The following is a 24053-nucleotide window of genomic DNA, read 5'->3' as shown; positions in this document are numbered from 1 at the left end:
ATTGGAACTAGCATTAACTGGATTAAAACAAAATAGTTCAAGCATTGACAAGCTTCGTAAATTTGCTTTGATTTAGTTTTCTGTATTTGAACTTACATTTGGTCATAATCTGTCAGCTACTAAAATCCTTTCTGTGCATGTCTCTTAGTAGTTCCTATTTCATTTCTCTACATTGATTCCAGTCCAGACTTGCTCCTTTACACAGTTGTTTCTGCCACTGCCTTCTCAATGTCATTCTTGCTAATGCATTTCTACATCCTTCTTTTCTAAACTCAACCTTTGAATTAATCTGTATTTCTTGACAAATCTATATATTCAATATTTACATCACTCAGGAAAACCTTTCAAATTCACTCTGCAGAGCTTCCCAAACTGTGGGTCATGATGATGTCATTCTGAAATTGTGAGCTCTTGTGCAGCAAAGCTCCAACCATATATTAATTGCCGTTACACATATTCATTTACAGCACAGAAGAAATCATTGGGTCCATTGTATCTGTACCCAATCAACAAAGATCTGACTATAGTAGTCCAATTTTTCAGCTTTTGGCCCATGATCTGGAGGCTGTGACAATGCAAGTGTATATTTAAATACTGCTTAAAATCTGGGTGTTTCTGATCTAACCACCTTTTCATGCAGTGAGGCCTAGACTCCTACCATCCTCAGTGGAAAAAAATAATTCTTCTTAACTCCTCTCTCAACCCTTTATAGTTTATGTTAATCCTATCCCTTTATTATTGACTCCCACACTGATGGAAACAACAGCATCCTATCTACACCCCTCATAATCTTACCAGTAAACTTTGGACAGTCTGGAAGGATGCGTCACGCCCAGAGTGAGACACAGGTTGAGTGAGTTTATAGTTTGTGCGGAATGGTGCCTCAGTGGTTAGTGCTGCCTCACAGCAGTTTGATTCCAGCATCATCTGTGATGTTTGCACATTCTTCTCACGTCTGTGTGAGTTTCCTCCCACAATCCAAAGATGTGCAGGTTAAGTAGAGTAGCTTTGGTAAAGCAGGGTTCCAGGGATAGAATGGGGGACAGGCTGTGGGTGAGATCTTCTTCAGAGGATTGGGACAGACTTGATAAGCCACATTGCCTCTTTCCACACTAATGATTCTATGATACTATGAGAGAGGTCATATGAATTTAAAAAGATGGCACAGTTAGCATGGCTGAGGTGACTGTCTATGTCTTCATGTGTTTCCTCCCACAGTTTAACTGTGCAGAGATGTGCAAGTTAGATGCTAACTCTCATGTCCCTTACCATTTCCAGGATCTCCAATCTTGGCCCCACCCTTTGTCATTATGGGAACATATTTGCCGTGTGTACCTCCCCCAGATCTGCTCTGACAGTTCTTTCAGCAAGCTGCTGTTTATGGTGTGCTTGGGCCAAATTGTGTACATTCTTAGTAAACTTAGCTTTTTATCAATTAAAATTTTTTATTTCTGGCCCATCATTAACTTGTTCCATAAGTAGATCCTGCATTTAATTAAGTTACAGTCACGACTATCACAGTGCTCGTCTGTTGATATGCCTTGATATACAAGTATGGGGAACTCCTCCCTTGTTAGGCTTGCTGCATACTCGCTACAAAAGTTCTTCCCCAATCTCTCCTAGACTGTTTGGTGGCTTACAGTACATAATCTGTAGTATGTTGACTCTTTCATGTTTTTTAACCTCTGTCCATATGACCTTATTTGATGATTCTTCCACGATATCATCCTTCCTCACTGCTATAATTAATTCCTTGATCAGCTGTGACCCTCATTTCCTCCCTATTCCTCTCACTATCTTTTAGCCAAGTCTCAGCTGTAGTTAAGACATCATCTTCCCATGTGCCAATCTGTGCCCTCAGCTCACCTATCTTGCTTCTCAGGGTCTTTGCATTAAATATACATCTAGCCTTGCTAAACTCAGTTATTTCTTATCTAAACTCTGCTACCTCTGCCTTTTCAGATTAATTCACCGATGTTTTAATTTCTAATTCCAGCTCAGGTTCCTTCCCCTCTGAACTCAGGATCCTAAACCTGGTGTCTTGTGATTTTGAATACTAAGCATGGCCAGACTGATTAACCCCTATGCTATTCTTGCTCCAAGTCATTGGAAAGAGAGGTTTCCAAAACTCCATGAAAATTGAACACTTTTCTACTCTATCACCAAAACCTCTGTTTTTCCCACTCTGGCCACATCAAATGTCAGGCTTCAAAATGATGTCTTGGGAACACAGCAAATCATATCTTTCTTTGCAATGCCTTCACTGGTTGGTGCTGTACTATGCATTCATTAAAAGATGGAAGAAGTTGAAAATCTTGACCCTCTTAGCTGAAAGGAGTTTATTTTAAAAAGTTTCCTGTGCTTGTTAAAGCATAAAACTATTTAGAATGCATGTTGTTCACAATTGGAATGTATGGTAATTTGGTCTGGATTGTTAATAGAAGCTGGTGTGCTAGCTGCCAATGTTTTGCAAACACTAATAATATGCCTTTTCCAGAGTAGTCTCTGGGATGCACTATATGTGCTGGGGTGACCAGTGAGCCTCTGGAAAGACTAAGCTGTTCTTGAGCTTCACATGGATATGCACAATGAAAATGGGCATGCTAAATTATTCAGTGTCATATTTAATTTTAACAAAGTAATTAAAACGGGCTAGTTTTGTCATCTGTTTGGGAGAAAAATGTATTTTCTTTTTAAGTCTCATGCCTCTTTCCTCAGGAAAAATGTAACCTATTTTCATTATTTTCCAGCTGAAATCAGTTTAGAATTTACATGGATTTGCCATTCCCCTCCCTTTTGGAAGCATGTTGCTCATCTCAGAACTTTGTTGAAACAGCCAGACTAAAATCAGGAATGCTTATTATCACCTTGCATTACATTTCCGCTTATTTGTTAAATCCAGACCCTGTGAGTCAGATGCAGATACCAAATATCTACATTGATTGCATTCAAATTTTTAAAAAGCCAAATATTTCTTCATTCAAGAAGTCACTCTTAAACTTCACACTACAATTTTTGTTTTACCATAAACAAACAGCAAATTATCAGCATAAACATGTTGATTAAACTGCTAGTTTGAGTTTGTGTTATGTTGCAGTTAGTATTTCCCTCTCTATTTGCTGTGATATTACACCCCTCCCAGATTTGCTGTTCATTTAATCACAAATGGGAACACTTTAGATGAGATTAAATATTTGATATTTTCAATTTGCCTTTTCATGATCAGCATTTGAGTCAGCTCTGTTGACATATATCTCTTATTTTAGTACTGCATCCATTTAGTGCTGGATGCAAGAACTGCCTTCAATGCACAGAGTATGCCCCCTGCCTTAAGCTAAAAAAGTGGTGGTCAACAAAATTTTCTTGGTCATGGGTAGTACTGATTTAAGGAAGCTCAGAAACAGAATGGAAGACAAATAACTAGGGTTGGGAGAAGGGGTAAGATTTATATCTTTAAAAATAAAATTAAAACAAGGCTCTTGTTTTTGAATATTGAATTTTATTTGAAGTCATATTTATTACATTGCAAAACTGCTATATTTTTAAACTAAAGATAGGAATACTTTAATGAAATAACAAGTAGAATTTCCATCCAAGATTTGCCTCTCCTGTTGAGAGCAATGGTTAAAATTTTCTGGTAAATCATTCAACTGAACAGAATCGTATTTGTTTAATTTACCTTGAAAAGCCTACAAACCAAGACATACCTCAGCATAATACAGGTATATCCCTGCTGTGTCCTGTGCTAGAATCCTTGCTGTGTCATTCAGTGAGCGATAGAGAGGAATATTTAATGCACCCATACATCCATGGCTGCCTGCCCATATCATGCAGATGACTGTTGCAGAAATTTAAGATTGATTATTAACTTTTAAAATGGTGGCACTCCATCATGGTTGCACCAGTGGAGTGGGCTCCTGCAGTTGGATTTGTGAAATGTTTCTCTGCTCACCTAAGCATTCCTAAGCAAGTAACCATTTTGAACATTTCATAAATAATGTACTTTGATATTTAGACATTGCAAATTATTGCTTTGGCTATGAAAGCATTCTCATCTTTGTAAGCCATTGTCATCAGTTGTTCTTGGGATGTGGGAAACACTGCATTAATTGTCCATTCCTAATGACTTGAAGTGCATGTGATGATGATAAGTCAGAAATTTCAAGATTTTGGGCCAGCAGCAATATATATCCAAGTTAGATGCATAACTTGGATATATTCCCACAACCTTATTGAGTTATTGTAATGCATCTTCCAGTTTTTGCTTACTGCAGTCAAACAAATTGTCCTGTTCAAGATGGTGTCAAGCTTCTTGATTGTTGCAGCTGTTTCTTTCAAAGTAAATGGTGTCTGTTGTGAATCCTATCTTGAATGTTGCTGATGATGGCGAAGCTTTGAGAGATCATGGAATTAATCGCTTATTGTAGACCTCTGCATTTTAATCCAAAATTGATATGAATTTCAAAGTTAACTATCTGTTAAATATATCAAGATATTTATGGTGTGGTGCTTTTGAATGCTGGGGGAGCCGGCCAAGCTTTGTCTTGTTAAAGATGATCAGTATCAAGCACTTGTGAGGTATGAATGTTGCCATCTATTAACTTAAGGAAGTCCTGATGTGGGAAGATAAGCTACTTCATTATCACCGGAAAGGTGAATGGATCCAAGAAATAAGAAATTGCATGCCTCACTCTTAATCTTATGAGGAGTGAAACATTATTGAAGAGGTAGCTGAAAACATTGGGACTGTGAACGTTTTTCTGAGAAACTCTCATAGTGCAGTAGTTGATCTGCAACGGCCAATTACCATTTTCCTTTGTGTCATTTATAATTCTGATTGCTGGAGAGTATCCTATTTGACTCCCATTTTTACTCGTGACCCTTTGATGCTATCAGCTAAATGTTGTCTCAATGTTCAGGATTGTTACTCCCATCTGCCCCTGGCATTCAGGTCTTATTTGCATCCCAATCCAGTTTAAAGTCATAATGGTGTCCAGAATCAAACGATCTTGGTTCTGGTGCAGTGTCAACTGATACATTCTTGACGGATATTTCCCTCACTTTACTGATGATTGCACATAGATTAATTCTACATTCGTGGAAATCAACAGCAGCCCGAGTTAAGTATGTACTTCCAAGCCCAACGCAGTGTTGCCAATTGCAACTGTGCTGCTGTATCAAGCAAAGTCCAGGTGCTTCAAGGGCAGTTGGAGGAAGAGGAGAAGGAAAAAAAAATCATCTTTCTTGTACTCGTGCCAGTAGACACTTTCCAGATGGAACTTGTTGAAGATTGGTTGCAGATTTCTTCAAGCCCCCAATTCTGTAGCCCATGGGTGGTGCATATGATGAGGCAAACCAGAGCTATAAGAAAAGGCAAAGTTTGATTTGATTACCGCCTAAAATGTTATGTCAGTGCCAACAGAAATTCTTCAATTTATTAATTAAATCCAGATTGCAAACAATCCACTTCTTGATAAAGTTTTGGATTGTTCACTTTTCCATAGGGTTATTTTGAAGCCAGAGCTGAACGTTTTGTGCTGCATTTAGGTTTACTTAGCACATTGCAGAATATGGTTGCTTTTGATTAAGTAACACCTACAAGCAAGGTCATCTGTAAACTGCTCCAAGTGAGGGTTTTAAAGTGACGAGCACACATTTTTTTTGCAACTTTGAAAGAAACATTCTTTCTCTATTCTTTCATAAAGTCACTGTCCTTGATGATTTCATGGATTCTAGCAGCCCACTACATCTATGTGCTTGTTTCTGATAGAAGTCTGGCTCTTGAAGTTGAGGTCTTCCATTTCTACGCATTATAGAGCTAGAAGTAGGCATTTCAAATTACTTTGCCTTTCAATTAGATCATGCCTGACTGATATCTTCATCTGCCCCTCTTGGCATTGAATCTCTTGATAGCCTTGCTGAATAAAAATCTAACCATTTCAGGTTTCAGCTTTTCAATTGATCTGTCTTTTGGAAGGAGTGAAGAAGGGCCTATGCTCCAAAAGCTTGTTTTTTTTTCCCAAATAAACCTGTTGGACTATAACCTGGCCTTGTGTGACTTCTGATTTTGGAAGGAGAGCATTCTAGATTTCCAATACACTTTCTATGAAAATGTGTTTCACCCTTCGTAGACCTGGCTGTATAAATAACTTTATCTCCTCTGACTTTGGACATAGTCTCGGTCTGTGGATTTACAAACATTTTTGTACAGAGATCATATGCAAACAAATGGAGGAATGGAAAACCACAGCTGACCAACAAAGGAGCTGAAGTAATTTGGCTTCTCAAGCCTGCTCCAACATTCAATAAAGCGACAACTGATCTAATTGTGTATCAAATTCCACATTCCTACCTAGCCTCATGAACATTTGATTCGTTGTCGAACAAGAATCTATTGACTTTATCTTAAAAACATTCCTTGACACCACCTTTTCAGGCAGAATAAGACCATAAGACATAGGAGTGGAAGTAAGGCCATTCGGCCCATCGAGTCCACTCCGCCATTCAATCATGGCTGATGGGCATTTCAACTCCACTTACCCGCATTCTCCTCGTAGAAGAGAATTCCACGTTGTTCAACTGTTAGAGAAATTATTTTTCCTAATCTCTGTCCTAAAAGAGAGACCCTTCATTTTTTGTTTTTAAGTCCTCATTGCAGACTCGCTCCAAAAGGAAACATTCTTTCCACATCCACCTTTTCAAGATTGTTCAGGGTCTTGTGCACTTCAAACAACCTATCTTTTCTCAACTCCAGTGAAAGCAAGTCCAGTCTGTCTAGCCTATCCTCATAAGATGACTCATTCCTTCCAGGTATCAATCTAGTAAGCCTCCTTTGAACTGCCTCCAAAACAAATGCATCTATCTTTAAATAGGGAGGTGAGGAGTGTACACAGTGCTCAAAATGTGGGGTCACTAGTGCCTCATGCAACAGAAGAATAACCCCTTTACTTTTATGTTCAGTTCCTCTCATAATAAAGAGTAGCATTCCATTAATCTTTTTAATTACTTGTTGTATTTATATAGAAACATTGTGATTTATGCACTGGAACACCTGATCTCAGCTGTCTGTATCATATGCATTCTCCTGTGTCCTCTTCCTACCTGTCTGTGTCATCTGCAAGTTTATTTACTGCGCCATTGCATCTAAGTCAGTAAATCTTGTACACCATGAGCTCCTACTCTGCACAAAAATCTTTTATGTAGCTCCTTGTCATATGCCTTCTGGAAATACAAGTAAAGTAGGTCCGCAGGCTCCCCTGTATCAACAGTGCTTGTTACTCATTCAAAGAACTCAAATAAATTAGTTCGTCATGATTTCCTTTATGTACTGGTTACTTGGAATTTTTCTAAATTCCCATGTATAATGGTTTCCTTTTTCTGCCTTCATCTCTTGAATTGAGTTATCTAGCAGATTTTGGAAATTTCACCTGCAGATTTTTTACCTCATTGTTACATCTTTTAAGACCGTGGGATGAACTCTAGCTGGACCTAGTGACTTCAGGCCACAATCCCATTCTGTTTGCTCAGTACCTCTTTCCTATTTATTCCAGTTCACTAAGTTCCTTCTCTTCCACCATCTGATTTACATCTATGACTGGAGATTGTTTTTGTTTTTTTGGAACTTGTATAGTGGAGATTGAAAACAAAATATCTTTTTATTTCATCCACGTTTTTTTTAAATTATCTATTGACTACCATTCTCCTCTTTGCAGGGTCAACACCCATTTTCATTGTGCTTTTCCCTTTCAAATATTTGTAGAAACTCTTGCTATCCACTTTTTACATATATAGCAGGCTTCCTCTCATACTATAATTGCTTTCTTCTGATTACAATTTTGGTTGGACTGCTGCTTTATTTTGGGGTTTATTTTCTCTATCCCTCCCTGTCATTTCCTGAGCAGCTACATCTATTCGAGCTTGAACCCTCACTCCAATTGTTTAATTTTCATCCTCGATGGTGAAAGTTGAAAAATTTCCTGGCATGACTGCCTCAAGCAGTTGTCAGCAAAGATAGATTTTCATTTTCATTTCACAAGGACGAGTGTTAACTGAGAGCCTTGATATTCATTAGACTGTTGAAACCATTGTGGCTGAGGAAAGACCATTGTATAATTGCCAGAAAAGGTCACAGAGAAACAGTTGTCAATTAAACAATCTTCGTTTACGTATGATAAAGGGATTTTAAGTGCTTTTGGTTTCTGCTGTTGATAGCCTTAAAGGGTATGGATGATTGACGCTTTTTAATAGGATTGTAGTTAAAAAAAGATTTCTTTTGAAAAGTAGAAAGCTGTGAATGAACACCACCCCACTGATGTCAGGGCACAAACTTTGGGAAGCCCTGGAATTAGTAAATGGGCATGGAATGACACCAAAATTGGAGGTGTAGTGGACAGCGAAGAGGGTTACCTCAGATTACAACAGGATCTCGACCAGATGGTCCAATGGGCTGAGAAGTGGCAGATGGAGTTTAATTCAGATAAATGCGAGGTGCTGCATTTTGGGAAAGCAAATCTTAGCAGGACTTATACACTTAATGGTAAGGTCCTAGGGAGTGTTGCTGAACAAAGCGACCTTGGAGTGCAGGTTCATAGCTCCTTGAAAGTGGAGTCGCAGGTAGATAAGATAGTGAAGAAGGTGTTTGGCATGCTTCCCTTTACTGGTCAGAGTATTGAATACAGGAGTTGGGAGGTCATGTTGCAGCTGTACAGGACATTGGTTAGGCCACTGTTGGAATATTGTATGCAGTTCTGGTCTCCTTCCTATCGGAAGGATGTTGTGAAACTTGAAAGGGTTCAGAAAAGATTTACAAGGATGTTGGCAGGTTGGAGGATCTGAGCTACAGGGAGAGGCTGAACAGGCTGGGGCTGTTTTCCTTGGAGCGTCGGAGGCTGAGGGGTGACCTTATAGAGGTTTACAAAATTATGAGGGGCATGGATAGGATAAATAGGCAAAGTCTTTTCCCTGGGATTGGGGAGTCCAGAACTAGACGGCATAGGTTTAGGGTGAGAGGAGAAAGACATAAAAGAGACCTAAGGGGCAATTTTTTCACACAGAAGGTGGTACATGTATGGAGCTGCCAGAGGAAGTGGTGGGGTCTGGTGCAATTGCAACATTTAAGAGGCATTTGGTTGGGTATATGAATAGGAAGAGTTTGGAGGGATATGGGCCAGGTGCTGGCAGATGGGACTAGATATCTGGTCGGCATGGACGGGTTAGACTGAAGGGTCTGTTTCCATGCTGTACATCTCTGACTTAGCATGGAGGGCATAAAGGTCAGTGGGGTATTGGATGAACGCTCTTCCACTTTTGTGCACTTTGCAACAGAATTCAATGAACTATAATTTGAAGTAGGAGCCAAACCTGATCCCTTCTTGCTTTTTTCTTTTTTTTTCCCCAACTCTCCATCAGTACGCTCTTCTCTACATGCACTATGACCATATTTAGTTAGCTAATTACTGCCTTCAACCCAAAGATTTTGAATTGGAATACACATGGCATAGGCAGGGTTTTATGTTCGATCATGATTAGGTCAGGAGAGCACAGAAAATTATCTCAATGCTTTTAAATTATTTAGTATCTGAACTTTATTTTAAATGTGTATATTTAAAATTAGCATTAAGTTTTAAATTGTTTGTAATATTAGCTTATTTACTAAACTCATCTGGAAGTCGGCTTGTATGGTAGCTAAATTCAATAGTTTCAAAACAGATTAGTTTGTTCCCAGAAGCACCACTATTTTCAATAATAATCCTTAAACATCCTGGCATCAAGTGTTTCTAAAATCTTGCAGTGCACTTTGGTGCAGGGACCGATAACTTTAGAAGAGAAATTCAAACCCCCAGTTAACAGCTAAAGAATACATATCAACATGTCATCTTTGAAACTTGCTGTGACAAAAGATTAAAAATGCTATTGATGAAACACTATTTCATTTTCGTAGGCAATTTCAGCTTTAATCTACAAAAAAAAGATTCCCCATTTAACTTAGCAGGAGATTTTCATTTCTGCTATGATTAAGTTACATTGTCCCTTAGGAACCAGTCTAAAAATTACTCTCAGCTCTTGATAGCTTGCTTTCTACTTCAGCTAATCCCAGAGCTGCCCTTTTCTGAGTATTATACTATAGATTCCTTCCTCGAGCTCCAAATTTCCAGCCCCTCTCAAATTCTCCATTTTCAATTTGCCTACCATCTCTTATCCATATGCTGTATGGTAAACGATAAGAGTCATCGTTTTCTCAGTTTAACAAGCAAGTCTGGCTATTCCTTTTTCTGTTCCCTACTTCAAGTCTGCAGGCCACGCCAAACAAAACCATAAACCAGCTTTGTTGCTGTGATATTAATGGATCTGCAGGGAAACCTGTAACCTGATTTTATAATGCGTTCCTTTCAAACTCTTCCTTCTGACAAGGAAACTTATTCACTTTGTCCCAAAGTAGGAATATTAATTAGTTATTCTTGATTCCAACTCCCTTTCCATCTCAAATGTAAATGGATGGTGAATAGTGCATCAGTTATCAATGAAATACCAATAATGCTGAGAAATGTGAGGGCTATGTAGAGGGAATCTGATTGGCTGATACAGTAGTTTGCCAGCGAGAGCAAATTAAGACAGAGGCACTTGACTTTTTTCATGTTTGTACCATTCAGATTTAGCTAACATAGCTCAAAGTTTTGATTCTGTGGCTTATATCCATAACCCTACTTTTTAACCCACTTTAGCCTAAAATCTGTTGTCCATGGCTTCAGAGAAAGTCCTTCTTTCCTTGTGACTATTTTTGTTTGTCCTTTGTGTTTTTTTCCTCCATTGGACATTGTTTGGCTAGCTGTAGTATAAATCAAGGTAGTCCAAGGGTAGTTACATACACAGTTTGTGGTAGAGCATATATTAGTATTCGGAACAAAGTCACTTCAGTTCTCATAGTGCTAAATCCTTGACTTCCGATAGATTAGGAAAGTAGTTTGTCAGATTAGCAGCTAGCAAATTTGAAAATCTATTGTCTCTGAGGTCATTTCATATTTGTACTCAAAAGGCATGACTCGTAAGTAGAAGAGCTGGTCTGTGTCTTTGTTTGTACCACTCTGGTGAGTTTTACCAACTTTAGTGGATTGTGACAGATCATGGCTCCTAATTTGTTTGGTAGAAATGAATTTTTCTTTTATCAGGCCAGTAATGGAAGAAGCCCCCAATATATTTGCAAGGAAACTTAAACAGCACCTTCCAGATCCACAGTCACTTTCATTTAGAAGGAGAAAAAGCAGAAATTTCTGGAAAAGCTCAGCAGGCCTGGCAGCATTAGAACTGTTCTAAGGAAGGGTCACACTCTACCTGACACATTAACTCTGATTTCTGTCCACAGATGCTGCCAGACTTACTGAGCTTTTCCAGCAATTTCTCTTTTTGTTTTTGATTTGCAGCATCCTCTGTTATCTCAGTTTTCATTTAGAAGGACAAGGGCGCAGATAGGTGGAGACCACTACCTACAAGTTTCCCTCCAAGCCACTCACTATTCTGACTCGGAAATGTATTGCTGCTGTTTCTTCACCCTCGCTGGATTCTGGAACTCTCTCCCTAAGGGCATTATGCATCTACCTACAGCATGTGGACTACAGTGGTTCAAGAGGCAGCTCTCCACCACCTCCTCAAGGGTCACGAGGGGCAGGCAATAAATGCTGGCCTAGCTAATAATACCTACATCCCCATGAGTTAAAAAATTTTGAAACAAAGGTATTCTGAGAGAGTAATTGGATTAAAAATTATCGATACCCAAATATATTAAACTGTAGTCCAGCAGAACTCATTATATTAAGGGAAAAGGGCAAAGTGAATACAAGAACAGTTTTACTGCAATGCTGTCTCATAATTAGGATTTAGCTGGAGTGGAATTCTCATATTTCATAACGGATGACTGAGAGTCTTGTCTCACTGTCTTTTAGCTTCAAATTTGTTTAGTTGTTTTCTCCTAGCCTAAACATAGTATCAGGGAACATGGTGCAGAAAGTAGGACCCAAATAAACAGATTTCATTTTCAATGAGGAGAGATTTGATTTGTTTTTGTCAACTTGGCAAGGGTTATGGGAGGGAAAGCACATCATTGCCTACTATTTATGTAGAATTTATTCAGTATTCTTCCCCCCCGCCCCCTTGTTATTGCACTGACTCATTTTAACTTGTAATTGAAAGGAAACTGGGACTCTCTGCCATATTCTGAGAGTTAATATTCTGACTCATCCCTTATCAACCAGACTAACGTGAACTGGAAAATGAGCATGTATTTTCTACTAGAAGTATCATTTGTGTGCATGCATTGTTTGAGTATGGAGGGGAGTTGGGGGATGGAATAGTGCTGTATTATTCACCTTGACACTGCTGAGTATCGTCTTTTTTTAATATGTAATCACAGTAATAGTGATAAAAATTGTATTAACAGTGTTTATATGAACAATGCAGTTTTAAAATGCTGACACAAGTTCAGTTTGTGACATGCTGGTGAATAATGTAGCTACAACATGATCTATGAAGCTGAAAGTATAATGGTTGTAATCACAAATGATGCATCGGTGGTCTTGTTATGACTACAACCATGCAGTGCCACTTGAGGAAGGTCACAGTGGAAAAGGAGGCATGCAAATGAAGTTATAAATTACAATTGAAGAACAATATTTTGATGTGTTGGATGAGGACTGTCAGAGCAGCAAGATGTAATTCATGAGTTCATTATAGCACAAAGGTGCTTGACAGCTGAGCCATGCCAAAAGGAAAATTTATTCTTCAGTTTGTGCTGACAGAAAATGGCAGATCATATGAGCAGTTTGTGCACATGCAATGAAACCTTACAGTGAAATTGTATTGCTCTGACAGGACTGCCAACCCTTGTTATTTACGCTTTCAGCCCAAGCTTTTTGATTCAATGGAGAAAGGAACCGTTTAGTCTTTTTTTTCTTTGGTGTACATGTGTCCATGTATTTGCCCCCAAAATAATGTCCATTAACAGTCTCTTTATTAAGACATATACAGAAATCTTAATTTCTGAAGTCCTGTAAGATTGCTGCGCAGACTTGTAAACAGTGATTTTTGGATATATTAATAATTGTGAACATAAATAAACTGCAGACTACCTGCCTGATCTGTTTGCTGTCTCTGATTGTCATTTTAAACCAAGCAATTGTTCAGAAGTTGCAGATGGTGGCAAATGATTCCACCTATGAATTTTTTTTGAGGTCTCATATTAATCGGTTGAATTACAGCAGCAATACATCTGATTCGATTATCACCGTAAACAAATGTTCGTACTCACGGGACACTCCTGTTCCTTTAATAGTTGATAATGATCAGTTAATCTGAATTGGATTGGAGCTTTTTTGAATTGGCAGCTATCAAATATAACATGCAGTATAGTTAGGCAGTGAATTCTTAATGGAAAGCAATTTTTTAGTGACCAAATGGTACTGCTGAAATTATTTTATTTTCATCTATGTATTGTGTTGTGTACATCAATGCTATGTGATTTGAGAACTGCGTGGGATTGAATTTGAGAATGGGGTTACATGGGCCAGGATCTTGCACTGATATTAAACCAAAATTGGCAGAACAGTTTTGAGTACCATGCTAACTTCATAATTAGTTCATAAACACTCTTTGTCAGTTTTGGGAACCTTTTTATATTTGTGTAATATCAATTTTTTCCATTATGTTAAAAATAATACACTGTTTTAAAATTACAACCCAAGTTTTTTGAGGTTATGCTACTGTTCACCATCATTAACTTCACTAAAACTGACAGCAAGTTAGTGAGTCTGTGCTATTTTAATGTGGAGGAGTCGATGTTGGACTGGGTGGACACAGTTAAAAATCTCACAACTCCACGTTATAGTCCAACAACTTTGTTGGGAAGTACTAGCTTTCGGAGTGCTGTTCCTTCATCTGTGCTGTAGCTGTAGAGCAGGAACATAAGGCACAGTATTTACAGCAAAAGATTACAGTATCATGCAACTGAAATGATATCTTGAACAAACCTCGATTGCTGTTAAGTTTTTCATCTTTTAGAATGGATTACAGGTTTCGGTTCATTCATATGTAAATCTCAGAATTTCTTTTAAGTTACATTCACGAGATAATTAAAGGTTTTATTTTTTAAAAAAATACATCTCTTTTTAGACAATGCATTAAAGGTGTGAGGTTAGAGTCTGTCTATATCCCAATCTTGAGTCAGACTGGTTCTATTTCCAAAGTGAAATTTATAAAATATTACATGGATTAACTGCCTGCAGGTTGCACATTTTTTGAGCGAATTAGAATGTATCTGCAAATATAATTCTACGACTTTAGAGGGTCCTGTATGGATGTTCCTACATATTATGATCTTGATTTGATGAAAATATGTAAGTTTTTAGCCTTTGCAGAAGCTTTTTGTAAAATTTAAACTTGTTCCAGGAGGTTTTTTTTTTAAAAACCTAATTCTTACTATTAAACACAATTAGAGACCATGAAAGGCTGCTTTTATATTTGAAATATGCCATGCGGATTAAAACAAAACTTGTACAGTTTTGAAAAATATAAAATATTATTTGTTTGTTTTAGCTTCTATTTTTACAAAATGCTGATAAATTCATGATCTGAAATTGAGAAAGTAAAGGGATTCACGTTAAATCTCCTGGTTTCGTTGGACTGAATTCATTGGAGATTAGAAAGATGAGATGTGACCTTACTGAAACACAAAATTAATAGGGCCTTGACAGGATAGATGCAGAGAGATTGTTTCTCCTTGTAGGAGAGTCCTAAGAGCAGACAATGTAGTCTCAAAGTCACCTTTTTTTTAATGAAACCTCAAGTTATCTTGAGAATGTGACTTAAAAGAAGTTATGGAATTTACATATTAATGAACTGCAAATTACAAACCATTCTAAAAGATGAAATACTTAACAGCAATCTAGGTTTGATCAATATGTCATTTCAGTTGCATGACACAATAATCTTTTGCTATAAATTCTGCGTCTTATGTTCCTGCTTCACAGCTACCTGATGAAGAAGCAGCGCTCCGAAAGTTAGTGCCTCCAAATAAACCTGTTGGACTCCAACCTGGTATTGTGTGATTTTTCACTACGCTACTTCAGAGGGTGCTGTGTGGATGTTCCTACAGATTACAATCAGATTACTAAAAGACCCAAGATTGTTAGAGACTTGACAGGATAGAGGTGGAGATATTGTTTCCCCTTGTCAGAGAGTCTAAAAGCAGACAGTGTAGTCTCAAGAGTGAAGATGTCACCCATTTAAGTCACAGCGAAGGAGGAATTTCTTCTGAGCATGGTTAATCTGTGGAATTTTTTACCACAGTAAAGGATGGGTCTTTATTTTTGATCTGTAAGTGAATCCAGGGTTTTGGGGATACGGCAGAAAGTTGAATTGAATACTGCCAGATTAGCCATGATCTCATCGAATGGTGTAAAGACTTACTGGGCGATATGGCCTACTTCGCCTCTATGTTGTGGTTTTCTCTGTATGAATACTATTTGTGATTGGTTCCTTAGCTGCTGATAAGTTAAAAATACCTCTTACTTGGAACCAGATTAAAGCTACTGTTGAGAGACAGGAAAGCCAGACCAGAGATTGCTATATTTTTGTAGTCAGCTTTTGTTTTGTTTTCAGTTATTCTATCTATCCCTAATTGTCGAGAAGGCAGTTAAGGGTTAACCACATTGCTGTGGATCTGGAGTCACACATAGGCCAAACCAAATGAGTTTTTAATGACAGTGGTTACATAGCCTTTATTAGGCTTGCTTTTAATTCCCAGATTTTTTTAATTGAACTCCATTTCGCCATCACCCATGTGGACAGATTTGAACTCCTATCACCAGAACATTAGCCTGGTATCCTGGAATTCTAGTCTGGTATCTTTACCACTACACTACACTACACACCTTGTTTTCTTTGAGTTCAGCAGCAAGCACCAATTTTTTTTTGTTGTCACTGACCACGAAATTAAGACTTGGTGATTTTTGTATCATGACCAATCATTAACTTGAAATTTCCTAAGGCAGTAGCAGATGTTCTGTTTACAGAGAGAACAAAAAAATGACAGAGCTTGCTGGTTATAATAATTTCTTTTTCTTGCCTAAGTTTGTGGTATCATGCTTTTTTTTATTTTTCTAATTTATCAGTTTTCTCTTGAGGTTGTTAACCCTTGGGTAAGGTGTCAGAAGGCTGCCAGTATGATTAAAGATATATAAAGTAGTCTTGGTAGTTTATTATGTCATTTTCAAGGTGTCAACAAATTATCTGATCAGAGTCTAGTCAAAACTCTCCACACTTGAAAAGCTACAGCAGGATCCATGGTTAATTTTAGTTTTTCCTAACTCAGTAACCTTGAATTCAACAAAGCACCTCTAAGTAACCCCAACTAGTATTCAAACCTGGATTAATGTAATTTGTGTGGATCTTTTATAACTTTTAGGTACAAAATTAAGTTCAGAAATAATTTGTTATTAATGTCTGCCATTACTTTTTTGGAATAAGAATTACCCAACTATTAATCATTTGCGTTCTAATTACTTATTTAGATGCACAGTCAGGTTCATGTTCGTAAAATATGTGGGAAGGAAGACACACATTTCTTAATGAAGCAAAGCAAAAACCACAGCAGATATAGTGACAAAATTTATAAGAGTTTTGCAAAGAAAATTAATCAGTTTGGGAAAGAAAAACGTTAAAAATGGGGAAAATTGCTGTTCTAATGGTGGCTTTTTTCACTGCTGACCAACTCTAAGCACTTCACAGCCAAAGAGGTACTTTGATACATCACTGATGTAACGTAGGAAAATACACAGCCAAGTTGTGCATAGCAAACTTTCACCAACAACAATGGGATAATGACAAGAACGTCAGATTTTCTGATGATGATTGACAATTAACTTGACAATGGGGTGGGAATCCTCCTCTTCAAAACAATGAAATGAGATTTTTAAACCTCATTGGGAATGCATAATTGTTTTAATACCTCATCCACAATGTAACATCATTGGCAGTACAGCACTCCTTTGTTGCTGTGCTAGAATGTCAGCCTTGATATTTGTGCTCAATTTCTGGAGTGGGAGTTGCACCCACAACCTTCCAACTCAAAGGGTAGCTGAGTCATAGCTGACACGACAACATGAGGGATAAGACTAATTGGATAGCTCTTCAAGGGGCCAGTGCAGAAATAGCACAATAAATAGTTCTTGTTACACAATGTTCTACAATCCCAAGGTTAAAGCCTTACTGGAGAAAAAACATTGCCTGTGCTATCTCGTGACATTATCTTCTGTAAAGAGGTGGGTTAAATGTTAATGTTTTAGAATTTTAGAAAATAAAAGCATTCATTGTTGGTGTTAATAAAGCAGATGTATGTCTTATTGCAATGTTTCAATAAAATGGATTATTTTAGCTTTTTGAAAATTCAGACACTATCCCAAAAACATTATAAAGATATTGATTTTTATTTTATTATATGCAGCTCTGATTATAACATTTTTGTATTGCTAACATAGTAACCCTTGCTTGTTTAAATTCATTTTTGCTTTGATATGCTTTTTAATCTCATTCTATTATTTCTCTTTCTTCTATCCCTTCCACTGTTCTTCTGTAGCTCCACGAGAGCTGTTATGATGCTGGAAAGGCCTTGCAGCGACTTGTTAAAAAGCCTGTGCCCAAGTTGATAGAAAAGTGCTGGTCCGATGACGAAATGGTAAGAAAGCGTAATGTCATTTGTTGAAAAAGCTGCAGAAACATTGATGCTTTTAATGCAAGTATTTTCACTTAAGTCATGGAAGTGAGAGTATGACTGGAAAAAAGAAAGATGCTGTGGAAACTTTGAGTCTTGCAATGCTCAAAACGATCCTCTGAGATTTGGTATTCCTGCTGTTCTGTTCTGATGAATGCAAAGTGAAAAGCTTTTGACAGCATTTATCTTTTCTCAGTAATACCCAAGTTCTATACTGCCAAGTGACTATGAGACTTGGATCCCTTTGCAGGGTAAAGATGCAAAAAAAACACTTTTCTCATGCTTCTGTTAATTTTTGGTGACTCAATACCTAGGAAATGCTAAATATCAGATACCGCACATTTTAATTTTTATGTTGAAATGAAGCTTTTATTATTTCATAAAGGACTCAGCATTGAATGTTTCTCTCCTTTTGCATTCATAAGGTTGAAGTATATGTCTGTCCAGTACTTTCGTCCGCACAATTTGAAAGTTGAGAATTTAGAGGAAAAATCTGCATTATCAAAGAGAAACTGCATTTAAATGTTTTTATATCCACGTATCGGTTAAGAAAAAGGCATATTTTGTTACAGCTTTTCATCTTGCGTTTGTGAGGGCAATATTTATAAGTAGCCATTTGCTGCTTCATTTGTCAGGGCAATACCTTGACCAGTAAGTCAACCTGGAGGAGAAAGTGAGGTCTGCAGATGCTGGAGATCAGAGCTGAAAATGTGTTGCTGGAAAAGCGCAGCAGGTCAGGCAGCATCCAAGGAACAGGAAATTCGATGTTTCGGGCATAAGCCCTTGAAGGGCTTATGCCCGAAACGTCGAATTTCCTGTTCCTTGGATGCTGTCTGACCTGCTGCACTTTTCCAGCAACACATTTTCAACAATAAGTCAACCTTTCTAGTATAAGGTTTAAAGACAGCATGGCAGTGAACTGTCAGTCGTCATTTCCATGGTAGCACCTCTAGAAAACGCTGTCCACTTGCCAACCAATCAAGATCTTCTTCTTGGACAGCATATGTAGACTTCATTGGTATTCTGGAAAATGTTTTTGCTGATTGCAAGACAAAAAGTATTAACAGAATGTCTTTTTTTTCCATCCATGCTCACTATCAAACAACTATTTGCGCGCGGCCAGTTCCTTTGAACCATCGTGCTGTTATGTTGTACACAAAGTTATAATTCCCAGACCTAAATTTGCTCTTCACTTGTTTGAATCTGTGCCCTCCCTTTTGCTATTTCCTAGTTTAATTTGAAATAATGTCCCTATTTAACTTCTTTATGGAGATCTTGATTTAATTTATTTTCATTCATTCCTTTTATCTATTAACTGGCACGATTACTTGAAATTCTGAATATATGCCGTTAAAATGTATTTTCAGTGCACTGTAAATTCTAGTGAATGTCTACAAAGTGGCGATTTCAGCAATGGTTTATACATGTGAGTGCATCTGGCCTTATCATATTGCAACCATTTGAAATCTACTGGACAGCTGCATCCTGTTTACAAGGCAGATCTGCACCTGGTAACCTAAGTCTTGCCAGCTATGCTATAAAATCCGCGGTTGCTATCTCAAAGGAGGACTTGAGTAACAAGCAGTGTCACTTTTGAATATTGTTCAGAGTCATTTCACATTTTGTTGCTGAATGATTTTTGACAGAATTTTAAACATCTATTGCATCACAGTTTAAATTTTCAGTTGGAATTACCAAGTGCAAAGTCTTTTGGGGATGATAGGTATTTTGATAAATAAACACTGCTCATCCAATTTTCATGAATGGCTGCGGGGCAAATCACCTCGAATGATGATCTCGCCTGGCTGTTCAATGTATGCTTTATGTTTCCTGTTGTTCAGACCAGCAGCAGATAATTTGCTGGGTTTTTGTAGTCCCTCCCATTCATTTATGTGTGCACAGTCTGTTTTTTTTAATTTCATTCCTTCTCATTTGTTTTCTTTTCACTCACCCACTCTCTCTCTCTTTATTTTCTCCCCCCTCCCGTGTCTTTCTCTCTGTATGTGTATCTCTCTCTGTCTATCTCCCTGTCTGTCTGTCTCTCTCTCTTCCCCCTCACTCTGTTTGTCTCTGTGTGTGTGTGTGTGTGTGTGTGTGTCTATCTCTATCTGTGTGCCTGTGTTTCAATGGTTCTTGCTTCCTTTCTCTCAAAGTCACTTGCTGTCACACTCGAGCTTGCACCTCATTCTTTTAAACTCCAGTGAGTTCAGGCTGAGTCACCCAATCTCTTAACTTAGAACAATCCTTCCATTCCAGGAATCAGTCTGATGAATCTTTGTTTCATTCCCTCTATGATAATTGAATCCTTTCTTAGGTAATGAGACTTGGGTAATTGCACTTAATACTCCTCTGTTAAGTGGAAAACTTGCAGGTGTTAGAAGCATTCAGTCAGAAAGATGGAAACATTTAGGAGGAGCCCATTCAGAGTGGTGTTGTGACACTGTATTTCACTTCAGCCGGACAAGATACATCTACAATCTGCTCGGATATTGGACAGCAGTCCAGTTTGGGAATTCGTGCCAACATTTTCCTCTACATCCCAATCTCTATCCTTCTGTAACTGTGTGGCAAATTATTGCATCCCTAAGGCTGTAATCAGTAAAATCCACTTCAATTATGAATTGAATGTCCAACTTTGCCAAATAAAATTGGAAAATGCTGGAAGTATTCAGCACGTCAGGCAGCATCTGTGGCACAAGAAACACTGTTAATGTTTTAAGTTGACCTTTCATCAGAACCAACAAAGGCTAGAGACGTTGCAAGTGGACAATGAGGATTCAGAGAACAAAATTGAATGTCTGTGATAAGGTATAAGGCAGGAAAGATTAAATGTCAAATTGGATGATGTTTGAAGGGAGATGGGAGGTCATATTGGGGCATGTAACAAAACATAGGATGGATCCAGAGTAGTAAATGAGAACAGCAGAATCACCACAGGCAGCTGCCATATTAAAAAATGGAAGTAGAGGCCATGAGTTGAAGAATTGAACTTGATGGTGAATCAGAATACTGCAAAATTTGTAATTGAGAGATGAACTGTTGTTCCTCAAAGATACATTAGAATAGTGTAGGAGCGGAGTACAGAGAGGCATGATTTGGCAAAGAATGGAGAGATTTTTAATCAGTAAAAGAATCGAGGGTTTTGGGGGAAAAGCCAGGAAAGTGATGTTAAGGATTATCATTTTCTGGTTGGCAAGATGGATGCCACAGAGTTCCGTCCTAGGGCCTCAATTTACCATCTATATCACTGCCCTGGCTGCAGTAATAGAAATTGCAATGACCCTAAATTAGGTGAGAAAGTAAATTACAATAAACAATTTAGAAATGGATGTGAATAGGCTAGGTGAATTAACCAAAGATTGGTAGATAAAGTTCATGTGGATAAGTGAGGTTATCCATTTTGGTTGGAGGAATAGAAAGGTAGCTGCTTCTCTAACTGGAGAGAAACTTCAGAGTGTTACGATGCAGAGGGGTCTGGTGTTCTCCTTCATATATCACAGAAAATTGATGTGCAGGGACAGCAGATAATAAGAAAGGCGAATGGAATTTTGGCACTATTATATAGGAATAGAGCATGAAAGTATGGAAATTGTTGCTGCAACTGTACAAAGTAATATGGAGGTCACACCTGGAGTACAGTGTACAATTTTGGTTGTATTGGAGGCAGTTCAAAGAAGGTTCACTAGATTAATCCCAGAAATGAGGGGTCTGCCTTGTGAAGAGATATTGAGCAGTTTAGACCTATATCTCTCTGGAGTTTAGAAAAATGAGAGCAGGCGTAATTGAGGTATAAAACTTGCCAAAGAGGATTGGCAAAAGCAGATGTAGAGAAAATGTTTCTTCATGTAAAATAAGAGGTCAGATTTTTAGGGTGAAGGAGAGCAGATTTAAAACAGAGATGAAAATTTACTTCTCTAAGGATTATGGATCTATGGAATTCATTACTCCAAAGTGCGATGGATGCCAGGAACCAAATAAATTTGAGGAGAAGATAGATTTTTAACTAGTAACTGGTTGAAGTGTTATGGAAAGCAGACAGGAGTTGAGGATGAGGCAAGAACGGCCATTATTGTATTAATGGCAGAGCAGACTCGGTGGGCTGAATGGCCTCACCATGGGGAGCCTAAAACTAAAGTAATAAAATTTACCAAACATCCACACATAATTTAAAACAAAATTAACATTATTTTTGTGATTTTTGTCTACTTTGACATTAATCAGAACTAATTAAACATGAGTTAAGCAAATTGTACTTTTAAGTAAAATGATGCATTTCACTTTAAATTGTCAAGACAGTAAAGATGTGTCTCTCACTATCACAAACATTCACAACACTTCCTGCCATCATGTGACATTGCGTAGTTCTACATAATGCAGTTCTTCATTCTCAAAGGGTCTTATCAGCTTTCAACTCTGAATTTCACAGATATGATTGTCATTAACATGGTGCCTGCCCCTCGGGTTACAACAGTCCTGATGCTGTGGCTTTCCAAGTTCCTTTTTGACTGATGAACATTAATACCTCCAGTTCATGTTTGGCCAGCTCGTTTGCATGCTGAACAATTCCCACAGCTTTTTAGGATTCAATCTCTCTCAGTTTGTTTGCATGTTGCTTCCAGAAGAGTTTCTGTATTTGTTGTTCTTCACATCAGCAAACAGAAAAACTGACCTCTTCTGAATAGTGACTTAGTTCTTCTCTTCCCAAGAATTCTGTGTTCCTTTTTCTGTCTTTCTTTGCTTCCTTTGTGTCTGCTTCTGTGCTTTGATTGTTTTCATCCTCTAGCTTCTCTGCTTGTAGCTGTCCTTTGTGCTTCAGGCTCTCCTGTGTTTACAACAGTAGTTTCTTTGTCTGCCAGTTTGGCTACTTTCATATGTTACTCACCTTTTTGTTGGTGTCACTTCCAAGTGAAGGGTCATCAGTTCATACGAGCTAGTATTTCTTTGCATTCAATGAAGTTACAACTGATGCAAACTGTTAAGTCTTCATCAAATACTGAAGACTAAGACTTTTAAAAATAATTACAGATTGCTGAGACATTTCAGAAAGCATAAAAACTTTCCTTTCTGTACTACTTCCCAGAAGACAATAAGATGTAGGAACAGAAGTAGACCATTCAGCCCATTGAGTCTGCTCTGCGGAACACTGACAACATAGCTGATCTGATAATCCTCAACTCCACTTTCCTGCCTTTTTTCCATTACTGTTGATTCCCTTGATGATCAAACATCTGTCTTTCTCAGCCTTGACTGTAGCTAATGACCCAGTCTTAAGATCCCTTTGTGGTAAAGAATTCCGCAGATTCACAACCTTCTGAGACAATACATTCCTCCTCATTTCTGTGATATTTGGAGATTGTGGCCTCTAGTTCTAAACTCCTCACAAGGGGATTCAATCCTTTTGCAATCCTGTCAAGCCCCCTATGAGTCTTGTATGTTTCAATAAGATTGCCTCTCACTCTTCTTTCTTCCAGTGAGTACAGGCCCAATCAACTCGACCTGTTCTCAAAGAGAATCCCTGCATACCCTGGAATCAGCCTAGTGAATCTTCAAAGGTCTGCACAGTTGCCTTATTTATATTTGAATTTCCCTGTATCGATGAGACCACTTTGTGAGCAGCAAACATATACACTAAATTGAAATGCATTTTAAAAAATCAAGAAATAATTTGCTCTTTTCCTTGTAAGGAGTGTTGATAAACATGGGAAGAATGTAGATTAAAAAAAGATAAATGTTACCTATAATCTTATAAGGTGTTGCCGGATGATAAAGGTTGGTACCGGTGACGACTGGTCCATGGCTGTCCTTCAGGATTCTGGAAGAGGGACTGGAAGATATTTGGTGAAAGTGGTAGAATCAAAGTATGGAGTCCTGAATTTAATGACAAAATGCAATTCAAATAGAAACTGAAGCCAAGTAAAATATCTATAGACTGTGTTTAATGACTACTACATTGGGTTAATTCAAGAAATTTCAGTGACTATTCTCTCACACATCATGGCACAGATATTCCAATCAGCCAGAAACGCGATTAGTAAACCTGATTGGTCAGTGGTAAGTTTTAATCCACTGTCATCTGGGCTAGAAATCCCTAGACAGGAGCTTCTTGTTATGAACCTATGCAGAAATCCAATGAATCCAGCAGCAGATTCTTTATAGATGCTATGCCCAGCTTTGGAGCAGTCTGGAAGGTGAGGTTTGTAACCAGTGGTGAAGTGATAATGTCAGTGGGCTGTTAGTTCAGAGACCGAGGATAATGCTTGGGGGACATTGGTTCAAATCCTGCTGTGGGAGCTGTTGA

The 24053-nt window shown here is 38.0% G+C and overlaps 1 protein-coding gene across 6 annotated transcripts in view; it reads left to right on the top strand.

The window, feature by feature from the left end:
- rerea (arginine-glutamic acid dipeptide (RE) repeats a) overlaps positions 1-24053 on the top strand; it is a 575418-nt gene that overhangs the window by 400849 nt on the left and 150516 nt on the right. For all 6 annotated transcript variants that reach the window (XM_060851827.1, XM_060851826.1, XM_060851825.1 and 3 more), the window contains one exon: positions 17621-17719. In XM_060851827.1, coding sequence (XP_060707810.1) covers positions 17621-17719 — 99 coding nt within the window. The remainder of the gene's footprint in view (positions 1-17620; positions 17720-24053) is intronic.

The sequence above is a fragment of the Hemiscyllium ocellatum genome, chromosome 37 (assembly GCF_020745735.1).
Source record: "Hemiscyllium ocellatum isolate sHemOce1 chromosome 37, sHemOce1.pat.X.cur, whole genome shotgun sequence".
Classification (NCBI taxonomy): Eukaryota; Metazoa; Chordata; class Chondrichthyes; order Orectolobiformes; family Hemiscylliidae; genus Hemiscyllium; species Hemiscyllium ocellatum.
The sequence above is the reverse complement of the archived record's forward strand: the minus strand, read 5'-3'. Positions and strand labels throughout refer to the sequence as shown.